This window comes from Hipposideros armiger, unplaced genomic scaffold (genome assembly GCF_001890085.2).
Source record: "Hipposideros armiger isolate ML-2016 unplaced genomic scaffold, ASM189008v1 scaffold_21, whole genome shotgun sequence".
Taxonomy (NCBI): Eukaryota; Metazoa; Chordata; class Mammalia; order Chiroptera; family Hipposideridae; genus Hipposideros; species Hipposideros armiger.
In genome coordinates, this window is record NW_017731371.1 from 6,942,774 (window position 1) to 6,963,339 (window position 20,566).

General features: G+C 47.8%; 2 protein-coding genes across 3 annotated transcripts; one reads left to right on the plus strand and one right to left on the minus strand.

Annotated features, from left to right (window-relative positions):
* Positions 1-208: 208 nt before the first annotated feature.
* PDAP1 (PDGFA associated protein 1) lies at positions 209-10,645 on the minus strand. Its single transcript, XM_019635341.1, has 6 exons — positions 10,545-10,645; positions 7,525-7,616; positions 6,079-6,186; positions 4,195-4,316; positions 2,076-2,227; positions 209-921 (listed from the first exon to the last, which is right to left on the minus strand). Exons 1-6 carry the CDS (start codon positions 10,555-10,557, stop codon positions 863-865), a joined length of 546 nt encoding a protein of 181 aa, XP_019490886.1. The 5' UTR covers positions 10,558-10,645; the 3' UTR covers positions 209-862.
* A 256-nt stretch (positions 10,646-10,901) lies between these two features.
* BUD31 (BUD31 spliceosome associated protein) lies at positions 10,902-20,527 on the plus strand. Of its 2 annotated transcripts, none has more exons than XM_019635343.1 (6): positions 10,902-11,009; positions 12,048-12,188; positions 12,606-12,731; positions 18,185-18,307; positions 18,529-18,695; positions 20,280-20,527. In XM_019635343.1, the coding sequence occupies exons 3-6, from the start codon at positions 12,638-12,640 to the stop codon at positions 20,328-20,330; spliced, it is 435 nt and encodes a 144-aa protein (XP_019490888.1). In that variant the 5' UTR covers positions 10,902-11,009; positions 12,048-12,188; positions 12,606-12,637; the 3' UTR covers positions 20,331-20,527. The 2 variants fall into 2 exon arrangements, with proteins under 2 accessions (XP_019490888.1, XP_019490889.1); XM_019635344.1 differs by lacking the exon at positions 10,902-11,009 and adding an exon at positions 11,025-11,853.
* Positions 20,528-20,566: the final 39 nt, after the last annotated feature.

Sequence of the window (20,566 nt, forward strand, 5' to 3'; positions counted from 1 at the left end):
CTGTGGCTGCGGGAGCGTCCCTGGCCAGTGGAGGGGGCTGGCTCTCGTATCCCGCAGTCTCTCCAGTTTGGATGCCTAGGATCCAATCCCTGAACCCTGCTCGGTGCCGCCTGAACCTTGTGGGGTAGGCCTGCTTTGAGTGATACCATGCCCTGTTGGGTGAAAACAGCCCAAGCACAGGGACCCAAGATGGATCACAGAACAAGGATTACGATAACGTCAAGTTTAATCTGCCAAATATACAAGTTGGAATTGTGGAGCATGTTTTGCCTGGGTGCTTGAAATGATCGATGGGAAGGGTTAAGAATGGGCCCTGGCCAGAAGGGTGGGAATGGGGCAGGTAAGGGCAGAGGGGAGGCCTCAGTAGGAGGGGACTGGCCAGGGATGAGCCATGACCCTTCAGGGACCCAGGGGCACAGGCTCCCAGATGACAGCCTCTCTGCATGAGCACCCAGGCAACAGACGGGCTGGTTGTTGCAAACTCTCCAGCAGCTGCCCCCAGCACAACCGCCCCTCACCGTGCAATCTACTGGACAAACAGAAGCTCTTCTTACCCCACCTCCCAGGCACCCCCAACAAGGGTTCTGAACTCTAAAAACAGCAAAAACATTCAAATGATTACATATGAAATGCTGTCCTGCATCTTTCTATCTCAAAGATAGCAGCTGCCCCCTACCCCCAGCCCCCCTCCCACCATCCCCCCAACAATTTCTGTGCCAAGATGAAGAGGAGGCCCCAGGCTGTGGGGGGCTCCTTGTCTTGAGGGGCTGCTGCAGCGGTGCCAGGGCACAGGGTGGGCGAGCCATGGCAGCAGTGCTGGCCACATGGCCCAGTCCCCTGGTATCTCCTCCCTCAGGCCACGCTACTTATTCAGGGAGAGCGACTGCATTCGTCTTCCTGACAAAGTTGCATCATCTTTTGCTGAGGGTGGAAAGGGAAGGAAAAGGTAGAGTTAAAACAAGCCCTCCACATACACAACCCCATCCCCAGAATGACAGACCTATAGGTCTGTAAGGCCTCAAAAAACTTGGTGCAACTGGCTCAGCAGGCAGATGGAAGAGAAAGACCCAGGAAGAAGGGCCCACCTGACACCCTTCCCAAGGGGGATTTCTGCTGAAGCCACTGGACACAGGTATCCAAACATTTTTGCAGAGTCTGGGACCCACTCCATAAAGGTCCACCAACACATAATCCACGGGGCAAATAGGAACTTTTCTTACCTGCTACTCCCCAGCCCCCTACCCCAGGCAGAACCCCTTAATTTCAACCTCTACCTGTGGGTTCTGAAGTCTACAATCAGTAACAATGTTCAAATAGTCACACAGGAAGTCCTTTCCTGCTTGGGGTCTGAAGCAAAAGCTGCCAGCAAGGAGTTGGGATAACCAGGTATCTCTCCAGTGTGGTGAGAATGCCCCTAGGCAACTGGTTTCCCATTTCTAAGCCTCAGTTTCCTTGCTATTTGGTGAGGAGGCAGGATAGCAGGATTCCTAAGGGCTCTTGTCCCACAAGGGATAGTGCATGAGACCAGGACACAGAAGGACATGATCCAAACCCTCCTATAAGGCAGACCAACTCCCCACAGCCAGCCTGGCCTAGAGGAACCCCTACCACCTTTGGCCCCACTGGAGAAGGACATGGGGGAAGAGACACACCTGGGCCACACTTCATCTAAGTCTGCAACCTGCCCCAACTTCCCAAGCCCCTAGGACACACTGGTGACCCCAGGCAGCTCTCCCAGCCACACAAGGTACCAGAGACCCTGGTGGGACCTCCCAGACTCCAAGGTCTGCACTTGGAACATCCCTGAGGCCTCCCTCTGACACCATGGACAGTACTCTGCTGAGGCTCAAACCCATATTGACTCCGTGCTGCTGGCAGAGCCTCACAAAACCTGGGGGGAGGTGGGGAAGCGGCACAGGAATGGCCACCACCACCTGCCAGTGACCCCCCGACGCGCGTGAGCACCCCCCTCCACCCCCCCACCCCCACTTCACCCCATCTCACAAGGTCAGTGAAGTGTAGGATTTGATGCCCAGAACCAGAGTCAGGCAGCACTCCAGAGGCTCAGCACTTACCTTTCCTCTCTTCTTCTTTCTTCCTGGCAGCCTCCTCCCGCTGTTTCCGGATGATAGCCAGGCGGGCAAGGTCGGCCTTGGCTTGCTCTGTCTTCCCAGCTAAATGCATTTTCATGTAACGCTCTTTTGCTTTCTGCTTCTCGATTTCTTCTCTGTTTGGATAAAATGGTGTCACAAGGGACATCTTCCCCACCATTATCAGCTGAGCTGGATGTGGGAGCCAGAATAAAGGCCAAGTATTCAGGCCTGGGGCCCAAGCGCAAGAGGGCACCCTGGCTGAGGGAGGAGCCCTGACTCTGTGTGCGCCCTCCCTGATGGACACTCACCCAACAAGCATGCAGAGGGACAGGCCTGGACCTCTGCACGACAGGCTCAAGGGGCTGGGGAAAGTTCAAGTGGTCCACTCAGCTTCCTCAGACAGGAAACACAGGATGGGGGTGAGCTCAGCACCTGTGACCTTTGGGAAGCCTTAGCACAGAGAGGACCATGCCTGGCGGGGGCGGGGGGTGGGGTGGGCAGGATGTGGCTGACTAAGGTCTGGTGTCGTGAGAAAGAGGGACCAAAACCAAGTGAATTGTTTTGGTTGTCTCCAGAGAAGACGACCAAGACGACCCACATTCTATAAGGAGTGGAGAAAAGAGTGGACCAAGTGGCCACAGATAGGAACCAGACACACCCAATCTCAGGTCCACACGATAGCACATTCTCGGTAAAAGACACTCATGTGGGGGGAGCCCCCCATGAACGGGGGTGTGGGAATAAGAGCTGGACTTCCATGGGACAAAGGTGACAGCCACCAACCCAAGAGAGAGAAATGAGGGCCATCTGTTTCCCTTTGAGATCTTCTTCCCAAGCCTGAGAGTCTAAACTGTAGTGGGAGACCGGAGGGTCCTGTTTACACCAGGTTCTTGGAAGAGCCAGGTTTTGGAGCGGGCAGGGAAGCCCTGCGTGGCAGGAGACTGGGGGAGGGACTTGGCATCCCAGAGGCCTCACAGCACGCAGGGCTGAGGCGTAATGAGGAAGCATGGAGCCTGGCCAGAGCAGAAGGGGAAGGGCTGGGGGGCAGGGGGGTACGAAACCCAGCAACCAAAAGTCAGATGAGCAGATGTCTTGCCCAGAATATTCTAGACAAGACCCTTGCTACAGAGATGAGAGGGGAATACCTGCCAGCCCAGCAGATCCTACCCTGGGAGGAAGGAAGGGGGCACGGAGGCATTTGGAATAAGGCTGGATGAAGGCTCTGCAGGGCCTCCTCAGGGAAAGCCAAGTGCAGGCAGGGTGTGAGCCTTTATGGCTTTTACGCCTCAACCCCAAAGGGGGAGAGTAGCAACAGGATGCCCTTTTCACTGTGAGAAGGAAGCTACTGGAGGGGAAGAGTCCACTGCAGCCTCCAGTCACACCCCAAGCTCATGGGCCTTCCCAGTGGGGTTTTCATAGACCCCCTTAGCCGTCACGGAGCCAACACAGGAAGGTGGATTTAAATCCTAGCATTCCACAACCTCCTGTAAGGCCCTTGACATCACCTGGTGGCCATCAAAAGTCAGGGCTCTACTTATGGGTAACTGGCCATGAGCAGGGCACTTTGGTACTCGACTGTGATCCTCACACCTATGAGGAAGCTATTACCCACCGCAACATTTTCACTTGGGACTTGGGGAGGGCTGGGGAGCCAGTGGATCTCCCTGCACTGTGCTGCCTTCTGGATACCACAGTCCCTAAGTCCCCTCCCAATCTCCATGGCCATGACATTACAGATGGATGCAGGCCAGCATGGTGAGATCAGGCTGGGCCAGTAAGTGTCCCTGGAGGGGACTGTAGCCCTCTGCATCCCGGGATTACTTCAAGTGCAACACTCAGGTCTTAATTCTATTTTCCCTGCTATGTTTCTACTAGTGAATAAAACAATTCTTTTTGTTTTATTTTTTTTGAGAAGCTCCTACAGAGCCTTTTGGGGAATGAGATGAAACAAATCAACACCATAGCTTCAGCCTCCACCCAGTCACTGGGGACCTCAGAGCCCAGGAAGCAAGGGCCTCAGAGGAGGTGGGTGCCTCAGCCCCCCACAGGTCAGCCCCCGGCCCAGGTGCCCAAGTCAGCAGGCCTCGAAGCAGAAAGTTACCGTTCTCTCCTTGAGAGCTCCTTGGGCCCGTCCAGGTCCAGTTGTGTGACCTTTTTGGTTGTCTGTGCCACCCGGTTGGGGTTCTCGATGTCGATAAGCCCTTCCACACCTTTGCGCTTTTGCTAAGATGGAACAAGAAGCTGGCCGTTGGAGAAGTTTAGGTTCTGCAGAGCCTCTGAAGGCACTCCCACCATCTCCCAACAGCTCATCTGGATACATGACACCACAAACATAACAGGTCTAACACAGAGCTCGACCTTCACCCCTCACCCACGCAGCTCCTCTCCACAGTCCTAAGCACGGCCTTACTCCTCTTTCCCTCAGCCCCCTTACCCAGCCCTCAGCAAACCCCAATAATTCTACCTCAAAAATATGGCTTCAATCTACCCACTCCTCTGCACTGCCATTGCCACCACCCCAATACTAGCTACAATTTCTTATCTGAGTACCTGCCACCATCTCCCTGCTTCCACCCTCAACACCCTACAATTCAATTCACTCTTTGCAGAGAAGCCAAAACAATCCTTTTTTTAAACTTTTATTAGTTGTACTACTCAATTTCTTTTTTTTTTTTTTTTTCAGTCTTTACGTGGCCTCTTTATATCCTTAGTTCTAGGAGCGCTTTTCAGCTAGTCTTCAGATGGTTCTCCAGGTTGACTGTTCTATAATTTAGTTGTAATTTTAATGTGATTCTGAGAGGCAGCAGGTATAGTGTTCGCCTATTCTGCCATCTTGGACCTTCCCCCCAAACAATCTTTTAAAAGCAAGTCTGGTCATCTCTCTTTCCAACTTCAAGACCTCCACCAACTGCCTACTACAGTGAAACCCAAACCCCTTCAACAGCCCTGCGGGAGCTGCCCTTTACAATCTCTCCTTTCTCATCCCTAAGCACTGTACCCCTTATCCACCAACCTCTTTCTGTTCCCTGAACATGCTCAGGCCATTCTCACTCCAGGGCCTTTGCATTTGCTAATCTGGCTGCCTGGTCACCTCCTCACCACACACTACTCCAAGTACCCTAAATCACAGTCCATTTTATCTGTAATACTTCTTACTATTTGAAATTATACTGTTCATTTACTTCCTTATTGTCTATACCAGGGATCGGCAAATTGCGGCTCTCAAGCCACATGTGGCTCTTTGGGTATGTTCCATCTCAAAAGTTTGCCGACCCCTGGGAGAGCCAATCCTGTCCCTTGAAGTTTTGTGAGACCTACAAAACAAATGAAATCACCATTATGTGAATAATATCCTTTAAAAATTTTATAAATGAAACTATGATAGTTTTATATTCATTTTCAATTTTACTTCAGAGCCACATGTACGTACCCAGAGCCGCATGTGGCTCGCGAGCCAGTTTGCTGACCCCTGGCGGCTCTTCTATCTCCAAAGTTTGCCGACCCCCGGTCTATACAATCACATGCCCCTTAGCAATGGAGATATGTTCTAAGAAATGCATCATTAGATGATTCTGTTGTTGTTCGAATATCAGAGTGCACTTACAAACCCAGACGGCATAGCGCACTACTGTAATTGTACATGCGATACTTTTATAGGACTGGCAGTACAGGTTTGTTTACACCAGAATCACCACAAACATTACATGAGTAATGCGTTGTACCACGACGTTATAATGGCTATAATGTCACTAGATGATAGAAATTTTTCAGCTCCATTATAATCTTATGGGACCACTGTCATATAGGTAGTCCATCGTTAACAGAAACGTCCTTATGCAATGTGTAACTGTATCTCCCTATTAGAATGTAAACCCTTAAGGGCAAGGACTCTGTCTGAATTTACCAATGAGACTGGTAATCAATACGCACTTGATAAATGTTGAATGAGTGAGTGTAGGTCCCAGGCCCCCACCAAACCCAGTACCTGGTAATCGTCTTCTTCATCCTCACTTTCATCTGAGTCTAGTGATTTCTTCTCCTTTTTGGGGTCACCTGCAGCCCCATCTCCACCTTCTTCTTGTTCCTCTTCTTCCTGTTTCAGAAATGGACAACCTGCAGAATCAAAAATGCAAAACAAACCCCCAACACTGTGACCCCTGCCCCAACATCCCCCAGACTGCGGACCTTGAGAAATTAAGTCCCCATAAGGCTGGTACCAAGGATGACAAGGGTCCTACTCTGAGACCCTGGCCCCCAGTGCGGGTCCTGTGTCAGAGGCAGCCTATCCACTTGACTCCGCAGCCTGAAAGCCATTCCCACAGTCCAGCAAGCCCCTCACACAGCCATAAATGCCCTGTTCCCCTTCTCAGCCCAGGTGCCTCATCTCCCAGATTCAGGACTCAGCCATGGGGTCGGAAAGTAGTCCTGCTCACTCCCCTCCTGCTCCCACAGCTGCCAAATCATACTCATATTTCTGGGCAAGTCCTCCCCTGCTTTCCACTCCCATAGTCACTGGCAAGCCAGCCACTCTAACCGGCCCATGCAGATGCCCTAAGACAACACCCTGGCACGCACCTTCCCTCCACCTTTTTTGCCTCCCCACCAAAGAGATCCCTTACAAAAACTGTACATCCGTCCCCACTTAGCACTTGCCTACACATTCTCCAAAGTCCTGCTCAACTGCCAGCCCCTCCACCAGGCAGGACCTCCTCCCCTCTACCCACTTAGATGTGGCCTCTTCCTTCTTGGGGCTCCAAGGTACTATACAACTGTGACACTCATCTGGCCTGGCTGTGCTCCCCCCGGCCCTTATGCAGGTGAGGATCTAATGGTGTGGTAAGGGCCATGGACACCATCAATGACAGAAACATATTTTGTTTCCTGACAGTGGGCTGGAAAAAGCACTGAAGAAAGAGAGTAGAGGGAACTACTAAGCTTGGACTGGAGGGGGAAGGGTAAGTAGCACCAGAGATTCACAGAAGAGGTGACGCTGAGCAAGGTCTGTGGGAATGAATGACCTGTGCCTGCTGGGGGTGTGGGAAGGCAGGGCATCACATTATGCTGGGTTTGGCAAGCAGTCCTTCATGACTGGAGCAGACATGCGGTAGTGCGGGGAGCTCAACCTGGGGATGGCAAGAGCCTGGCAAAGGGAGAACCCCTGGAAGACAAGAACACAGGACCAAGGACAGATACCCACTAAGGCAACTGTTGCTGAGTGAACAAAGCTCTAACTGATCCAATCAGAGGATGGCTCCCCTCTTGACTGCCATCAGTTGTTCTGAGACTCCTTCCTGCTCCTTGCTGCCCCCCCTAAACCTCAGATGTAGGCCTTTCCCTGAGAATGGGTGGTCCTTGCCTGGCCTTTCTGGGTACCAAAAAGACAGGGCACCGCCCTGGAACACTGGCGTGGCCTGGACAGGCATGTACTCACCCTGGCCTTCTGCTTTTCAGCCTGGAGCTGTGCGTCGATCTCCTCGGGGCTTGTGTACTGCCGGGCCCGGCCTTTGTGGCCTCCCTTTCTCCCTGCATGAGGATTTGCAGTTTAGGAAGGTGAAAGGGAAGCAGTTCCTTGACTGCCCAGCCCGAAGGCTGTCCTGCTTGAGGCGTTCTCATTGGGGGCTGCAGAGACCAAACCTACCCCTCACCAAGCGCCACCCAAACCCATACTCCCCCATTATGTGTTCGAAGAACAAAAGAGGCACCACATGATGCAGCACTCAACTATGTGCTGGATGCAGGTTCCCATAAACAAGACCTGAGGGGAGAATATGGGGGGGAGGGCATACCGCATGTAGTGACAGGCTAAATCTCCTGGTCCTTTAGAATCCAAACATAGCAGACTCAGATGCAATCATGAGAACATGTAACACACCTCTGCTGTTACTACAGTTCTTTTTACTTGCAATGTTCTGTCACAGCCATGGGCTCTTTTGATCCTCAGAACAAACCTATGGTGTAAGAGTTATAGCTGGTCCCATTTTATAGACAAGGAGACTTAAGATCAAAGCAGAGTGAACAGCATAAATGCTAGAGTCCGACCCTGGGGTTCAGATCTTAGCTCTACCACTTACTAACTTTGTTACTTTGAGCAGGTACTTAACCTCTCAGAGTCTCAACTTCTTCATCTATGTCCCTACCTCATAGGGTTGTCACAAAGATGGATTTGTTAACATATATAAAGCTGTTGACAGTGCGTGGCACAGAGATAAGGACTACAAAAATGTTTGTTATGATTCCTTTCTCTCTAATACAGTATTTGGTGTAGGGGGAAAGCCACTGGCCACGTCAGTGATTTACTACAGATGTAAGGGAATGTAAAATACTTCATGTTCACCTAAATGGTATGATAGAAAGAGAAAACTTAAAACCTATAGGAGAAAACTTCCTTGTGCTTAGCTTAGAGTAAGAAACATAGCTGGCAAGCAAAGTGAAAGTTGAAAATAAACTAAGTACCATCTAAGAGTTAAAAATATGACTAGCAATTTAAAGTTCAGCTAAGTGCATCAGTTTTATAGTCTGACTCTCTTGAGCTAGGACACTAGACTGATCCCTGCTGAAGCCATCAGTCAGTTTTATAGCAGGGTGGCACCCCCTCTGCTGGTCCCAGAGGACACTGGGATGGCTGTGGCCTTGACCCATCCCCAACCTTTCCTGAAAGCTGTGATCCACTTGATTTCAAGTGAGTCTCTCACTGAGAGCGGAGACTCTATATTAGACAGCCAGAGCTGGTCTGGACTCCGGGGACAGTAAGAGATACTGGCCTCCCCTGATTTCCTAGACAGCAGCTGCAGAGCCATAATTGGGCTGCTACAAAGCACACCACCCATTTTTAATGACTACCTCAGTTCCCAGGAGTGTCTCAGTCTATGCTCATGAAAATCCTATTACAAGAGATCAAGCTTGCCATTATAAAAACCAACACCCTTTCTTGCACTCTTAATAGTCCAGGCAATAGTAACAACTCAAAATTGGCTACTACAGGCTCCCATCCTACACACTTGGCTATGAGATACTGACCTTAACTTGGTTTACAGTAACTTTTATCAGCTCTTCATGCCTTCAAAAACACTTCACAGTTACAAAATTCAAACAAGAGTTGGTCCTTTGTTCATGGGGAATTTCATACTTTAACGTATCCATGTTTTGTTTTTGAAGCAAATGAATGCAAGCAAGAAATGTAAAACTTGTCTACACGTAAAGCTTTTCACAAGCCAAAAGGCCGAATTATTTCACCAAGAATTGATAGTTAGGACTTTCTAATTGTAACATCCAACCTTTGCTCAAAGTATCTATGAAGTAGGACTCCTAGAGCCAGAATTCTGGAATCAGAAGGGCTCATTTAGCAACCTCCTTTTGCAAAACAGGAGACTTAGGAACAGCGGTAACATGGCCCTTCTTACCACAGAATAAATTAGTAAATAGCTAGGTATAAATAAATTCAGCTCTGTAAAGCCCAATACCTCTGGAAGTCATTTAGGTTTGAAAAAGCTCCAAGTAGATTTTCCTGTGGGCTGATGCATCTCAACCACGATACATGAGCTACCAATATTAACAGAACATCTGTTCGTGCCAGGAGGTAGCCAGGCACTTCAAGTGCTCTATCATTTTATGACCCGCTACAACTCTCCAAGCTAAGGGTTATCAGCCTGGTGTTCCAATGAGGAAAACAGGCTGGAAGAAGTTAACTAACTTCTTCAAAGCCACTGTTGGGCTTCAAATTGAGAACTACTGAAGCTTAGCGAAAGAGGATGGTCGGGGACGGGCAAGATGATGGAAAGCTATGACTTCTTTACCTTCTTGGCCAAGGAACTGACAAAGTCTTACAAATAACAAGTTCATCTTTACTGGGCACTTAATGACTGCCCGGCACTGTATTGTGCACTCCACGTGGATTACCTAGCTTAAGCCTCTCGTCAGTACTATGAGGTAGGTACAATCATAACGCCCATTTGCACATGAGAAAACCGAGACACAGGGAGGTTAAGCGACGGACTCAAAGGGCCACATCGAGCCGCTGCTGAATAGGGCAGTCAAAGCTAGGTCGGCCAGGCTCAAGAGCATTATGTCTCATTAGGCAGGCCTGGTTCCACCAGAGCCCAAGAAGGCCCACATTTTACATGCGAGCCAGGCAGGCCCCGCACAAGGGACTGGACGCAGTGACTCAGTCACCGGCGAACCTAGATGGGAGGAAGCTTCAGACTCCCCAGGCCAGGAGAAGCGCTCCCTAAAACTGGATTCTGCGTTCGATTTCCTGAGGGAGTGGCTCGAGGCCACTATGGTCCTCATTTTCCCCATCTGGACAATTGGGCGTCGAGGCCCAGGCCTGGACCTCAGCAAGCGCGGACGTCCCCACTTTGCGCCGCTCTCCGAGGCTCCCGCGAGTTGGGTGGACAGCGGGAGCCGGACTCGAGCTGCCCCTTGAGGCCCGCGGGCCACGCGCCCGGCCCTCACCTCCTTTAGGCATCGCGGCTCCGGCGGCTGCGGCGGCGGCGCCTCGAATTGGCGCCGGAACCGGAAATACCTCGGGCTCGACTTCTTCCGCCCAGGCCAGTCCCCTCAGCGCTGCGCCGCCGCCGCTGTTGCCGCGAGAACCGGGGACCTCAGGAAGCCGGCGCACGAAGCCTTACTGTCCCGCGCGCTGCCTGAGTCCAGGCTCGCACGTGCGCTGCCAGGCAACAGCACCGCCAGTCTGTCCCACCCCCGGGAGACGTGTGAGTTTGCCGGCCACCCCTCCCGGGAAGTGAGGACAAAAAGCAACAGCGACTCTGGAATTCTATACAGGCAGAGCGTCGGACACCTAAGATTACGCACTCTCTGCGCGAGGTGGGGCGGGGCTCCGCAAGGACCTCATCCTAAAGCAATCACCTGGGAAGCGGAAGCGTAAAGAAACGGGGGCCGACAACGACAGAGGTTCCGGTAGGTGTTCTTTTCTGTTCTCTAGTACCTTGGTAATGGCTGGGGCCAGGGATCGAAGATCTGCACTAGCCTAGAGAGTGATGTGAACGGCTGCACTGGGAGGGGTTCGGGTCTCTGGACCGGGAGGTCAGAGTGAGTTCCCGAGAGGAGGCGGTGCCTCGCTCGCTCTGCTGAGGGAATGGGAGATCAGGGAGTTCCCTTGTTCCTAGCCCCGCCCCCATGCTGTTTTCTCTGCCGAGAGCGTTTTTTGTCTAAAAACTGCTTGTTCTTGTAAGCCCAGTTTAGATGCCGTCCTCTATATGAGGCTGTCCTGCCATTCTGGCTGTAACGTCTTTCCTCCGTCGCCTTTTCACTCGCCGCCTCTCCAGAGTGCTACAACCCCTCTTCCACCGCCCGACACTTTCATCATCTAGTTTACCTCCTACCAGTTATCTCCCCTGGGAGGCTTCCTCTGACTCCCAGGCCGGGCCAGGGCCCTTAGCTTAACCTGGTTGATAGCAGAGTGGTCATTCCCGTGTCTTTGTCCTCCCAGCCAGTGCGCGCTGGGGCAGGGACCAGATTCCATCTATCTCTAGCTTGAGCGTAGGGGAGACAAGTACAAAGACAACTGATTTGGGAGTCAGGACACCCACCCCCCCCAATCAGAGTCAGACTCTGCCAGTTCCCAGCTGTGAGACCCTGACTTGAGCTTTTGAAGTTTGATTCCTCATCTGTAAGGTTGTTAAGGAGAATTCATGAAAGGTTTTGTTGCGGGGGAGGGGGGAGCACTTTGTAAACCATCAGACGCCCTACAGAAGGGAGGGACTGAATGAATTTGGGACAGAGGAGTCTGCTATGTTTAAAGGTAAGAGATAACCTGAGTTCTTTTTGCCAACTAGACAATGCTATGAGGTTTGAAAAAAAAATGCTTTGCTATTTACATTTGAGCTGGACTATTATATGGGCTTTATATGCTTTCTCTCTATGTAGTATGTTTGTTGGGTTTAAAAGAGACCTTGGCGATCTGGCTACTCCTATTCCACCGCCCTTGTCTTACAGATGAGACTGAGGAAGAGAGAGGGAATGTGACCCTCCCCTCCAAAAGTCACAGAGTAACTGGTAGAGCTGGACAAGAACCTAAGCCTGTAACTGAAGAGACCAGAGATTTTTCTGTTACACTCTTGGGAAGCAAACCCTAAGGTACTTTGGTTTTATACTGTCCTTTTCCCTTTTAAACACTCATTCTCTCAGCTCCCCTAATCGTAGTTCTCCTCACACTACATTGTAATTGCCTCTTTACTTTCTACCTCCTTGCTAGAATGTCACCTCGGTGACAGAGGTTGTGTCTTATTCATTGTTCTATGTTCCCAATATCCATTACAGGGCAGGCTCATAGTTGATGTCTGTTAATGATAATAACAAAAATCTAATAAGCACACATTAAATGCCATGCATGTTATATACAATTATAATTAAGTCTTTACAATTATCTATTATCCCCTTTTTACAGCTGAGATAAGAGTTAGGGAAGTGAATGTGCACCAAAATGGTGGCTGGTGAAGAAGCCCTTTGGGTATCTGTGGTTCAGAAACCAATTCATTTAATTTTCCCCTCCAGATCTTCGCAAATTATCTTGTGGGGGGGAAAAAATGCCTAAAGTCAAAAGAAGCCGGAAAGCTCCCCCAGATGGCTGGGAGTTGATTGAGCCGACACTGGATGAATTAGATCAAAAGATGAGAGAAGGTGAGTGGAGGAGTTCCTGTTTTGGTGGGCTGCATCCAAGGGTCAGCGGCTTATATGCCTCCAGGGGCCAAACAGAAATGGAAGTATAAATGCAAAGAGGGCAGCACTGTGACCTCCTGACACTGGCATGTTTTGTTTACTTATTAACTCGTGAGAGGGAATACAATAAGTGTCAGAAAGTAAGATAACACTAATGGAAAAAGTCCTGAAAAATATTTTTGGGCCAATTTGAATATAAAAGCTTTAGGGAATATAGATCAAATAGTTTACCTATAATTGTTTACTATTTTGGTTGGATGTATATTTAAAATCATACAGAATATATTTACTTGGGAAATCCTGGGGGTTTTTTTTACTTTTTTCTGAAACATTTTTATTCAGATTTTTCTTGTGAGTCTCTGACACTGTTTTCATCATCTTTGTTTTTGCATCATCTACTAGTTTTCCAGAATGCACCATCTCCATTTCCCTCTAAATGTTGTGTGATCCTGTACTTCGTGAATTCAGTGTAGTGTGGTTTTTGGAAATTTTATCTGAATCCACAAGCTTCCTTTTTAAAGTGATCATTTTTTTTAAGCTTTTAGGTAACTAACCCTTGTTATGAAGTTATACCTCCAGCAATAAGTACTAACTAAATCAGTGTTAAATTACTTTGCCTCCTTTTTTCAAAACCTCTGTTAAATACCCAGAACTTACAGTAATCAAGTTCATTTTGGGCTGAGAGAGTTCGTCCCCAAATAGATCTTTATTCAAAATAAAGAAACCTGGAGAATGCTGTAATCAGATTTTGTAAATTCTTGAAAATAAATCTACTCTTTTAAGGGATGTCTTTTGGGTATTTTGATGTATATGATATTCTTTACCTCCAAAACAAGTATATTTTTTCTCCCATTTTTATTTAACCATATAGCTCTTCAGCATTTCTTTGCTTTCCCATTTTGCTTTTACTGCCACTACAAAGCAAACAGTGGATGGCAGCTGGGGCCAGACTTGGCTTCAGCGTTGGGAGCAGTGGGGCGCTCTGGGGACGTGGAAGACTGGAGAGGGGCAGAAGCTGCTACTTATCCCAAGCCCATTTTACCATTGGCATGCAGGCTCAGCATAGCCAAATTTGCTACATTTTTTTCCCCCCAAGAGAAGCCAGAAATCTAGCTGTTTTATGTGAACTCTTCTAATTTAAAATTCAAACTTAAAAAAAAACGTTTTTGTGGGAAGAACCAGACAAAGCCTGCCTTCAGGCTGGCTGGGGCTGTCGGCTTCCAGTTTATAGCCTCCAGCACAAGTTTTGCCTATGGAATCTATGGCTGTGCTCCTAGGCCATGGGGGACACTTGTGTGGTCTTTGGCACAGAAAGGCCCAAAGCCAGTGGCATTAGCAGGCCTTGACTCCTTCCTGATCTGAGGGCCATTTACAGGACAACTCACACTTATTGAAGCCGTTGGCATTGTTATCTTAGGAAGGAAAATTTCTGTTTTTCTTTTTTAGTTTGTCCCCAGTATTTCCTAGCTCAGCTATATTCATATGTCTCTGAGCTTATCACCTAAGTTCTTGTATAGCCGCTGTCACCCTGTAAGTCTCCAAAACCAAAGCCTGATTATAGGGACTGAGGGACAGAGGGTTTTATGAGGACTGACAAAACCACTATCTCAGTGGACTGTGACCAGGACTAGTAAATAACTTTGTTTTTATAAGGACTTTGTTAAACTAATTGAAAATCAAGCATGGTCAACACTTGCATAATAAACATTTAATTAGACTTTTAAAGACTAGTGCTTTAAAAGAACTGTTACCCAGGTTTTGAAGTTAATGGGCAGTTTTGGGCATTAGCAAAGAGGCAGAATCCTAAGTCTAGTCTATGCCATGGTATTCCCTGCCTCTGGCCTCTTTTCATAATCTTCCGAGTGACAGGATGTATCACCTACTAAAAGCTGCCTTCCTCTTTGTGTGTGGACCTGTACAAAGTGATATCCAAGACTGCCCAAGGGGCTCAGAAGCACAACAATCCCTTCCTTTCACTACCTTTTTTTGGAGCTGGGGAGTAGATGGAAGGGACTGAAATTGTAGGGGGAGGTAGGAAGCACATCCATAAAGAGGAAACCACCAAGCTGGGAGGGGATAAAAAAAACGATACCCAAGAATGTTCACGTTATCTTGTGGAAAAGTATCCACAAAGGGATTTTAAAAATGCAGGTAATGCTGTGATTAAAAGATTGAAAAAAGACTCAAAAACATAGGAGGGAGGTTCCACTTCCCGGATGGCAGCGTAAGGAGCTCCATTCACACACACACACCCCACCCCCACCCTTCCCTCAGTGGTCTCATCCAGTCACGTGACTTTTGAAATTCTTTACCCAGATGTCCAAATGTCTTCTCCAGCCTTGACTCCACACTAGACTACCAACTGCCTATTGGCTGGCCCCATTTGGATATCTAAAAACAACTCAAACTTAACATTTCCAGAACTGAATCCTCATTCCCACACCCCAAAGCTGCTTCCCTTCTCAGGCCACAAACTATGGAGCTGTCCTTGACTCCCCTCTTTCTTTTATTCTTCCTATGCAAGTATTCAAGGGAAAATTGTCACAGATAAATAAGACTTGAGACAAGTCAATCAAATACAACCTCTGGATGTTGTTTGGATCTTAATTCAGACATACCAGTTGTCAACAGGTATTTTTGCGGCAATCAGTGAAAATTGAACACGGACTGAAAATGGGATGCTAATAAGGAATAATGGTTGATTTTGTTGGGTGGGATATTGACATTATATGTACGTTAGATATTTTTTAAAGTCCTTATTAGTATATTAGAGATACATATATATTTATAAATTTGATGTTTGAGATTCATTTTAAAATACTCCCAATTCCTTTACTCCCCAAAGTGGGGAGAACTGGATAAAATAAAACTAGCTGACAATTATTGTTGAAGCTGGGTGACAAGTACTTGGGAGTTCAATAAACTGTTTTCTTTTGTATTTGAAATTATCCATAGTGAAATCTTAGAAAATTCATGAATCTAAAATCTGACTCCCTTTATCCCATCTATCCCCACCACCTGGTCCAGCTACCCTCACCTCTCATTTGGATTACCACAGGAGCCTCTTGCATCTCCTCTCCGTATAGTCTTCTCCAGAGTGAGGGTTTCAAGTCATGTCAGACAATACCACTGACCCTTCAGTGGTTCACCTCCCCATCAGAGCAAAACCAAAGTCTTGTGGCCTTCCAGGTCAGACAGACACTCGCCTCAGGTCCCTCGAGGTCTATCCCCTACCTCTCCCCCTCACTCACCTCCCCTAACTCTGTTCTTTGATCTGCAGGTAACAGTCCCACCTCAGGGTCTTTGCATTGCTGTGTGTTCTGTCTCTTGAGAAGGTTTGCCCCTCATTTTCCTTTTTAAAATTGAGATATAATTGACAGAACATTGTTATTAGTTTTAGGTGTGCAACATGATTTATGTGTATATTACAAAATGATTACAATAAGTTTAGTAAACATCCATCACCTCATAGTTACATTTTTTTTTTCTTGTGATGAGAACTTTTGGAGTCTACTCTCAGCAACTTTCAAATATACAATATGGTATTGTTAACTATATTCACTATGCTGTACATTACATCCCCAGAACTTATAACTGGAAGCATGTACCTTCTGACCACCTTCACCCATTTCACCCACCTCCCAGCCCAATGTGCCTTGTTTCTTACGGTCTCTGATCAGGTGTCTCCTTTGTGCCTTTGATCACCCGTGTAAAATGGCAGTCCTCCCCTTTCCCCACTTGCCACCACCCCCTTCCATGTTTTCCTTTTCCCTGTGGCCATTACCACTTAACCACCAGGTGGTAATCTGCTTCCCTCTCCTGGAACTCCACTGCGGGGCTTGTCTGTCTTCCCCACGGCTGTATCTTGGGCACCCAGAGCAGGGCCTCACCCCCAGCAGGCTCACAGTGTGCATTTGCTGCATCCGCAACACCTGCCTTTTGCTTGTATCACAGAATCCTGTTTGTTGGGCTGAATTATAAATCCTAAGTAATAAAATGGCCTCAAAATTGGAGAAAGGGAGATACAGGTTTTTTACCATTCCTCACTTTTCTCCTCTGTCCTAAAAACCAAGAGGAGGGTGGTAACAAAGATCAACTTGTGACTGCTGAGAGAAAGAACTGCCTTGTGGCAGGTATGAGCTGCTACCTAACCCACTATATATTGGTGGAGCAGTTATTTCCTGTAGGACCGTGTGCTATGAACTTTCAGACTTGTCCCTTTTTTTTCCCTCTTATCCCTAAAGGACTTTAGGAAATGAAATTAGAGTTATCTTAAAGATGATTATGATGCCCATCTGTAGGCCCAGAATTACCTTGAGAAATTATTATGCTGTAGAAATAGGTCTGGAAGGATAAAGACCAGGGTGTTAACAGAGGTTATCTTTGAATGATTTTTTTTTTTTAAGCTGAGCCATCCTGCCACCTGTTGGCAGCTCAGTGGCAACTCAGCTCAGGCCGGGACTCGAACTGCTGTTGCTCAGAGCTCACACTCTTGAGTGAGCTCTTAACCAATTGAGCCACTCGGCTGGCCCTGAATTGCTTAAACTCTTTGTTTTCTAATTATCTAATTAAAAAGACATTTTAAATTTAAAACAATTATGTTTAAATCATGTGGCTTATATTTTATTTTTTTAAAATAACAGCTCTATTAAGATATAAATCTTATGTAAAGTTTCCCCTTTTAAAGTATTCAGCTAAGGGGTATTCAGTATATTCAGAGTTGGGCAACTATCACCCCAGTCAGTTTTACATTTCATCACCCCCAAAAGAAATCCCATACCCGTTAGTGGTCATTTTCCCCACTTCTTTTCCCCATATCTCCAAGTTCTAAGCAACCAGTAATCTACTTTGTCTCTAAAGACATAGAATCATACAATAGGTGGGCTTTGGGCACTAGTTTCTTTCACTTAGAGTAATGTTTTCAAGGTTCCTCCAGGCTGTGGTGTGTGTCAGTACTTCTTTTTTATGGCTGAATAATATTCCATTGTGTGGCTAGGTTACATTTTAGCTGTTCATCAGTTGATGGACACTGGGGTTTTTCTTTTTGGCTGTTGTGAATAATGATGCTGTGAACACATATATAGGCTTTTGTGTACGTGTATATGTCCAGTTCTCTTGGGTATATATCCAGGAGTGGAATTGTTAAGTCTATGGTAACTCTAGTTTAACTTCCAGAGGAGCCGCCAGACTGTTTTCACAGCATCTGCTCCATTTTACAGTCCCATCGCAGCGTATGAGAATTCCGATTGGTCCACATCCTCAATACCTGTCATAGTCTGTCATTTTGATTATAGCCACTCCAGTGGGTATAAAGTAGGATTTATTCTTTATTCCTAGTTATTAAAAAATAAAACATTATAGGATGTGCAAATTAACCCTACCAAAACAAAACACAAATGCCTCCTTCTCCCCAGCTGAGACGGAGCCACATGAGGGGAAGAGGAAAGTGGAGTCTCTCTGGCCCATTTTCAGAATCCATCACCAGAAAACTCGCTATATCTTTGACCTCTTCTACAAGCGGAAAGCCATCAGCAGAGGTAAACAGGCTAAATTCGCTCTTGGCCTTTCCAGCCTGAGTGGTTTTGATTTATTTAAGTAATGGCTCTAACAGCAAGTTTCATGATTTTTCTTAACCAGTAAAAAAGGGGGAGGGGACACTGTTGGCTACATCTTCTTTTTAATGATGTAGTGATGGGCCAGGGGTGGAGCCAGCTTTCTTACACCTTGGTCTGATGCCCTTCCCCCATCTTTTTGACAGAACTATATGAATATTGTATTAAAGAAGGCTATGCAGACAAAAACCTGATTGCAAAATGGAAAAAACAGGGGTATGAGAACTTATGCTGCCTGCGGTGCATTCAGACACGGGACACCAATTTTGGGACAAATTGCATTTGCCGAGTCCCCAAAAGCAAGCTGGAAGTGGTAATGTCTCTATCCCTATACAATGTCTGATAATTGAGTTTGATGTTATTTTCAGTTCAGATTTCTGTCTTAGTTGACGCCAAGGGATTTTACTCTTTGCGGGCTGGAACATAGTTAGTTTGGTCTCTGGATGTGCTGCTGACCATCCCCCCTGGGAGTAAGTCCCTCTGTTCAGGAATCCATGCTAGGTAGTTCGGCATTAATCATGTTTGCTAGGTCTGGGGCCAATCTCAACTCCACCGTTGGGCAAGCTATTGAACTCCATGCCTCACTTACCAAATGGGAGTAACGACACCCACCCCCGAAGTGGTTGGGAGGACTAAATCAGGGAAGGGTGGCCGGTCAGCAGTGCTCACCCTTCAGCCATCCTTTTTTCCAGGCCTCCTTTTCCTCACTATGATGCTTTATTTACACTGCATTTCATCTGTCAGAACTTTCTTTTCCAGACTAGACTGGGCAGCTCGGGAATGGTGCTGGGTATGCAGTAGCTGAGCTCAGGGCACAAGCCTGTCTGAAATGGAGCTGTAGGAGGAGGCCGGGAAGTTACCACCTGGATGTCAGCCATTCAGGGCTTTTGAGTGTAGTCCTTTGGCTGACTATTGTGAGCCCAGCTGGGAGGTCAGGCCAAATTGCCCATCATCTGGGTTGGCCTTTTACACAGGTGTCTCATCACAGGGTCCCTTTACTCTGAAGACTAATAAGTTTATAGAGCTTCAGCTCTCGGCCAAGGGCTTTAGCTCAGTAGATAGCTGTCTCCCTTGAATCATCTGGAAGGTCAAGGACAGGCATTCTGAGCAAGGGCTGCCTCCCCAAGGGAAGGCTCTGGGTGTTAGTTTTCGGGGGGTGCGGGGGGATGGGCAGAGACAGATGGCAGAGCAGCAGAAGCCCCTTTCATCTGAGACCACCAGGATTCCATGGCAGTGTCTAGTAGGGATGCTGCCCCAGCCCTGTGGTCAAAACAGCCTACTTCAGATTTATTTGGTTGGGTTTCACCCAACTTATCAGATCATGTTTGCTTAGACAAGAGTCCTACTCCAAAAAAGGAAAAGAAATATAAACTACTGCTCTGGGGTCTTCTGTCTGCTGGGCAGGCCCCTGGCCAAACATTGGGCCACACCTGGCCTGAGGGACAAGACTGTTCTGCTGCTGCAGGGATTCAGGTGCACACCCTTTTTCTCCCATGGCCTCACTGGAGAGTTCCCTGCCCAGATGAGGCCCTGCAGCCCTTGGCACTGAGCCCTGAGCAATAGCAGATCCACCCCCAGCTCACTGCAGGGTATGTCATACTCACTTCACAAAATAACAAGTCATTCACAGATTTTCCACCCTTTTTTGGAGAGGAAAAAACGTTTATGTTGAATTTGCGTAAATTAAATGCACAGAGATGTAACTTTAGTATCAACAGCTGTTTCCATCTTCATAAGGAAACCAGATTTTTGCCATCCAGAACAGTCACGGAGGAGTTTCTGAGGTGTCCTATAGGGAGTGACTGTCCCATTGCCAGCCTTTTCGGCGAGAGGATTTCTGTGGGGGTGGGGGATGGCATGTGGTGGGGTGCAGTGCCTCAGCTGTCCTTTGTTGCAGGGCCGGATCATTGAGTGCACACACTGCGGCTGCCGGGGCTGCTCTGGCTGAGGCCCTTGGGCCTGGACCCCTCTCCACCCAGGACTTCGGACTTTCAGGTTTCTGCCTGTTGCGCCACCCCCTTTCCTGGGAGTAGCTCTTCTCGCCGAAGTGGTACCCCAGGCCCAAGTTGGAACTTGGTCTCTACTTGTAAAGGCTTTGGTGTTCATCAGCTATGATTTATAAAAATAAAACTTTTAAATCTCTGAGCCCTGCATTGTTCTTTCACAGAGCCAGCAGTCTGTGGG

What these genes read in the sequence shown, in the direction of transcription:
- PDAP1 (XM_019635341.1), bottom strand. An exon ending in CTGAAAAGCAGAAGGCCAGG is followed by an intron (nt 6,187 to 7,524) that starts GTGAGTACATGC and finishes TTTCTGAAACAG; the next exon opens with GAAGAAGAGGAACAAGAAGA. An exon ending in GAGCTCTCAAGGAGAGAACG is followed by an intron (nt 2,228 to 4,194) that starts GTAACTTTCTGC and finishes TTATCCAAACAG; the next exon opens with AGAAGAAATCGAGAAGCAGA.
- BUD31 (XM_019635343.1), top strand. Translation starts at nt 12,638, where the DNA reads ATGCCTAAAGTCAAAAGAAGCCGGAAAGCTCCCCCAGATGGCTGGGAG. An exon ending in GCGGAAAGCCATCAGCAGAG is followed by an intron (nt 18,308 to 18,528) that starts GTAAACAGGCTA and finishes TCTTTTTGACAG; the next exon opens with AACTATATGAATATTGTATT. An exon ending in CCAAAAGCAAGCTGGAAGTG is followed by an intron (nt 18,696 to 20,279) that starts GTAATGTCTCTA and finishes CCTTTGTTGCAG; the next exon opens with GGCCGGATCATTGAGTGCAC.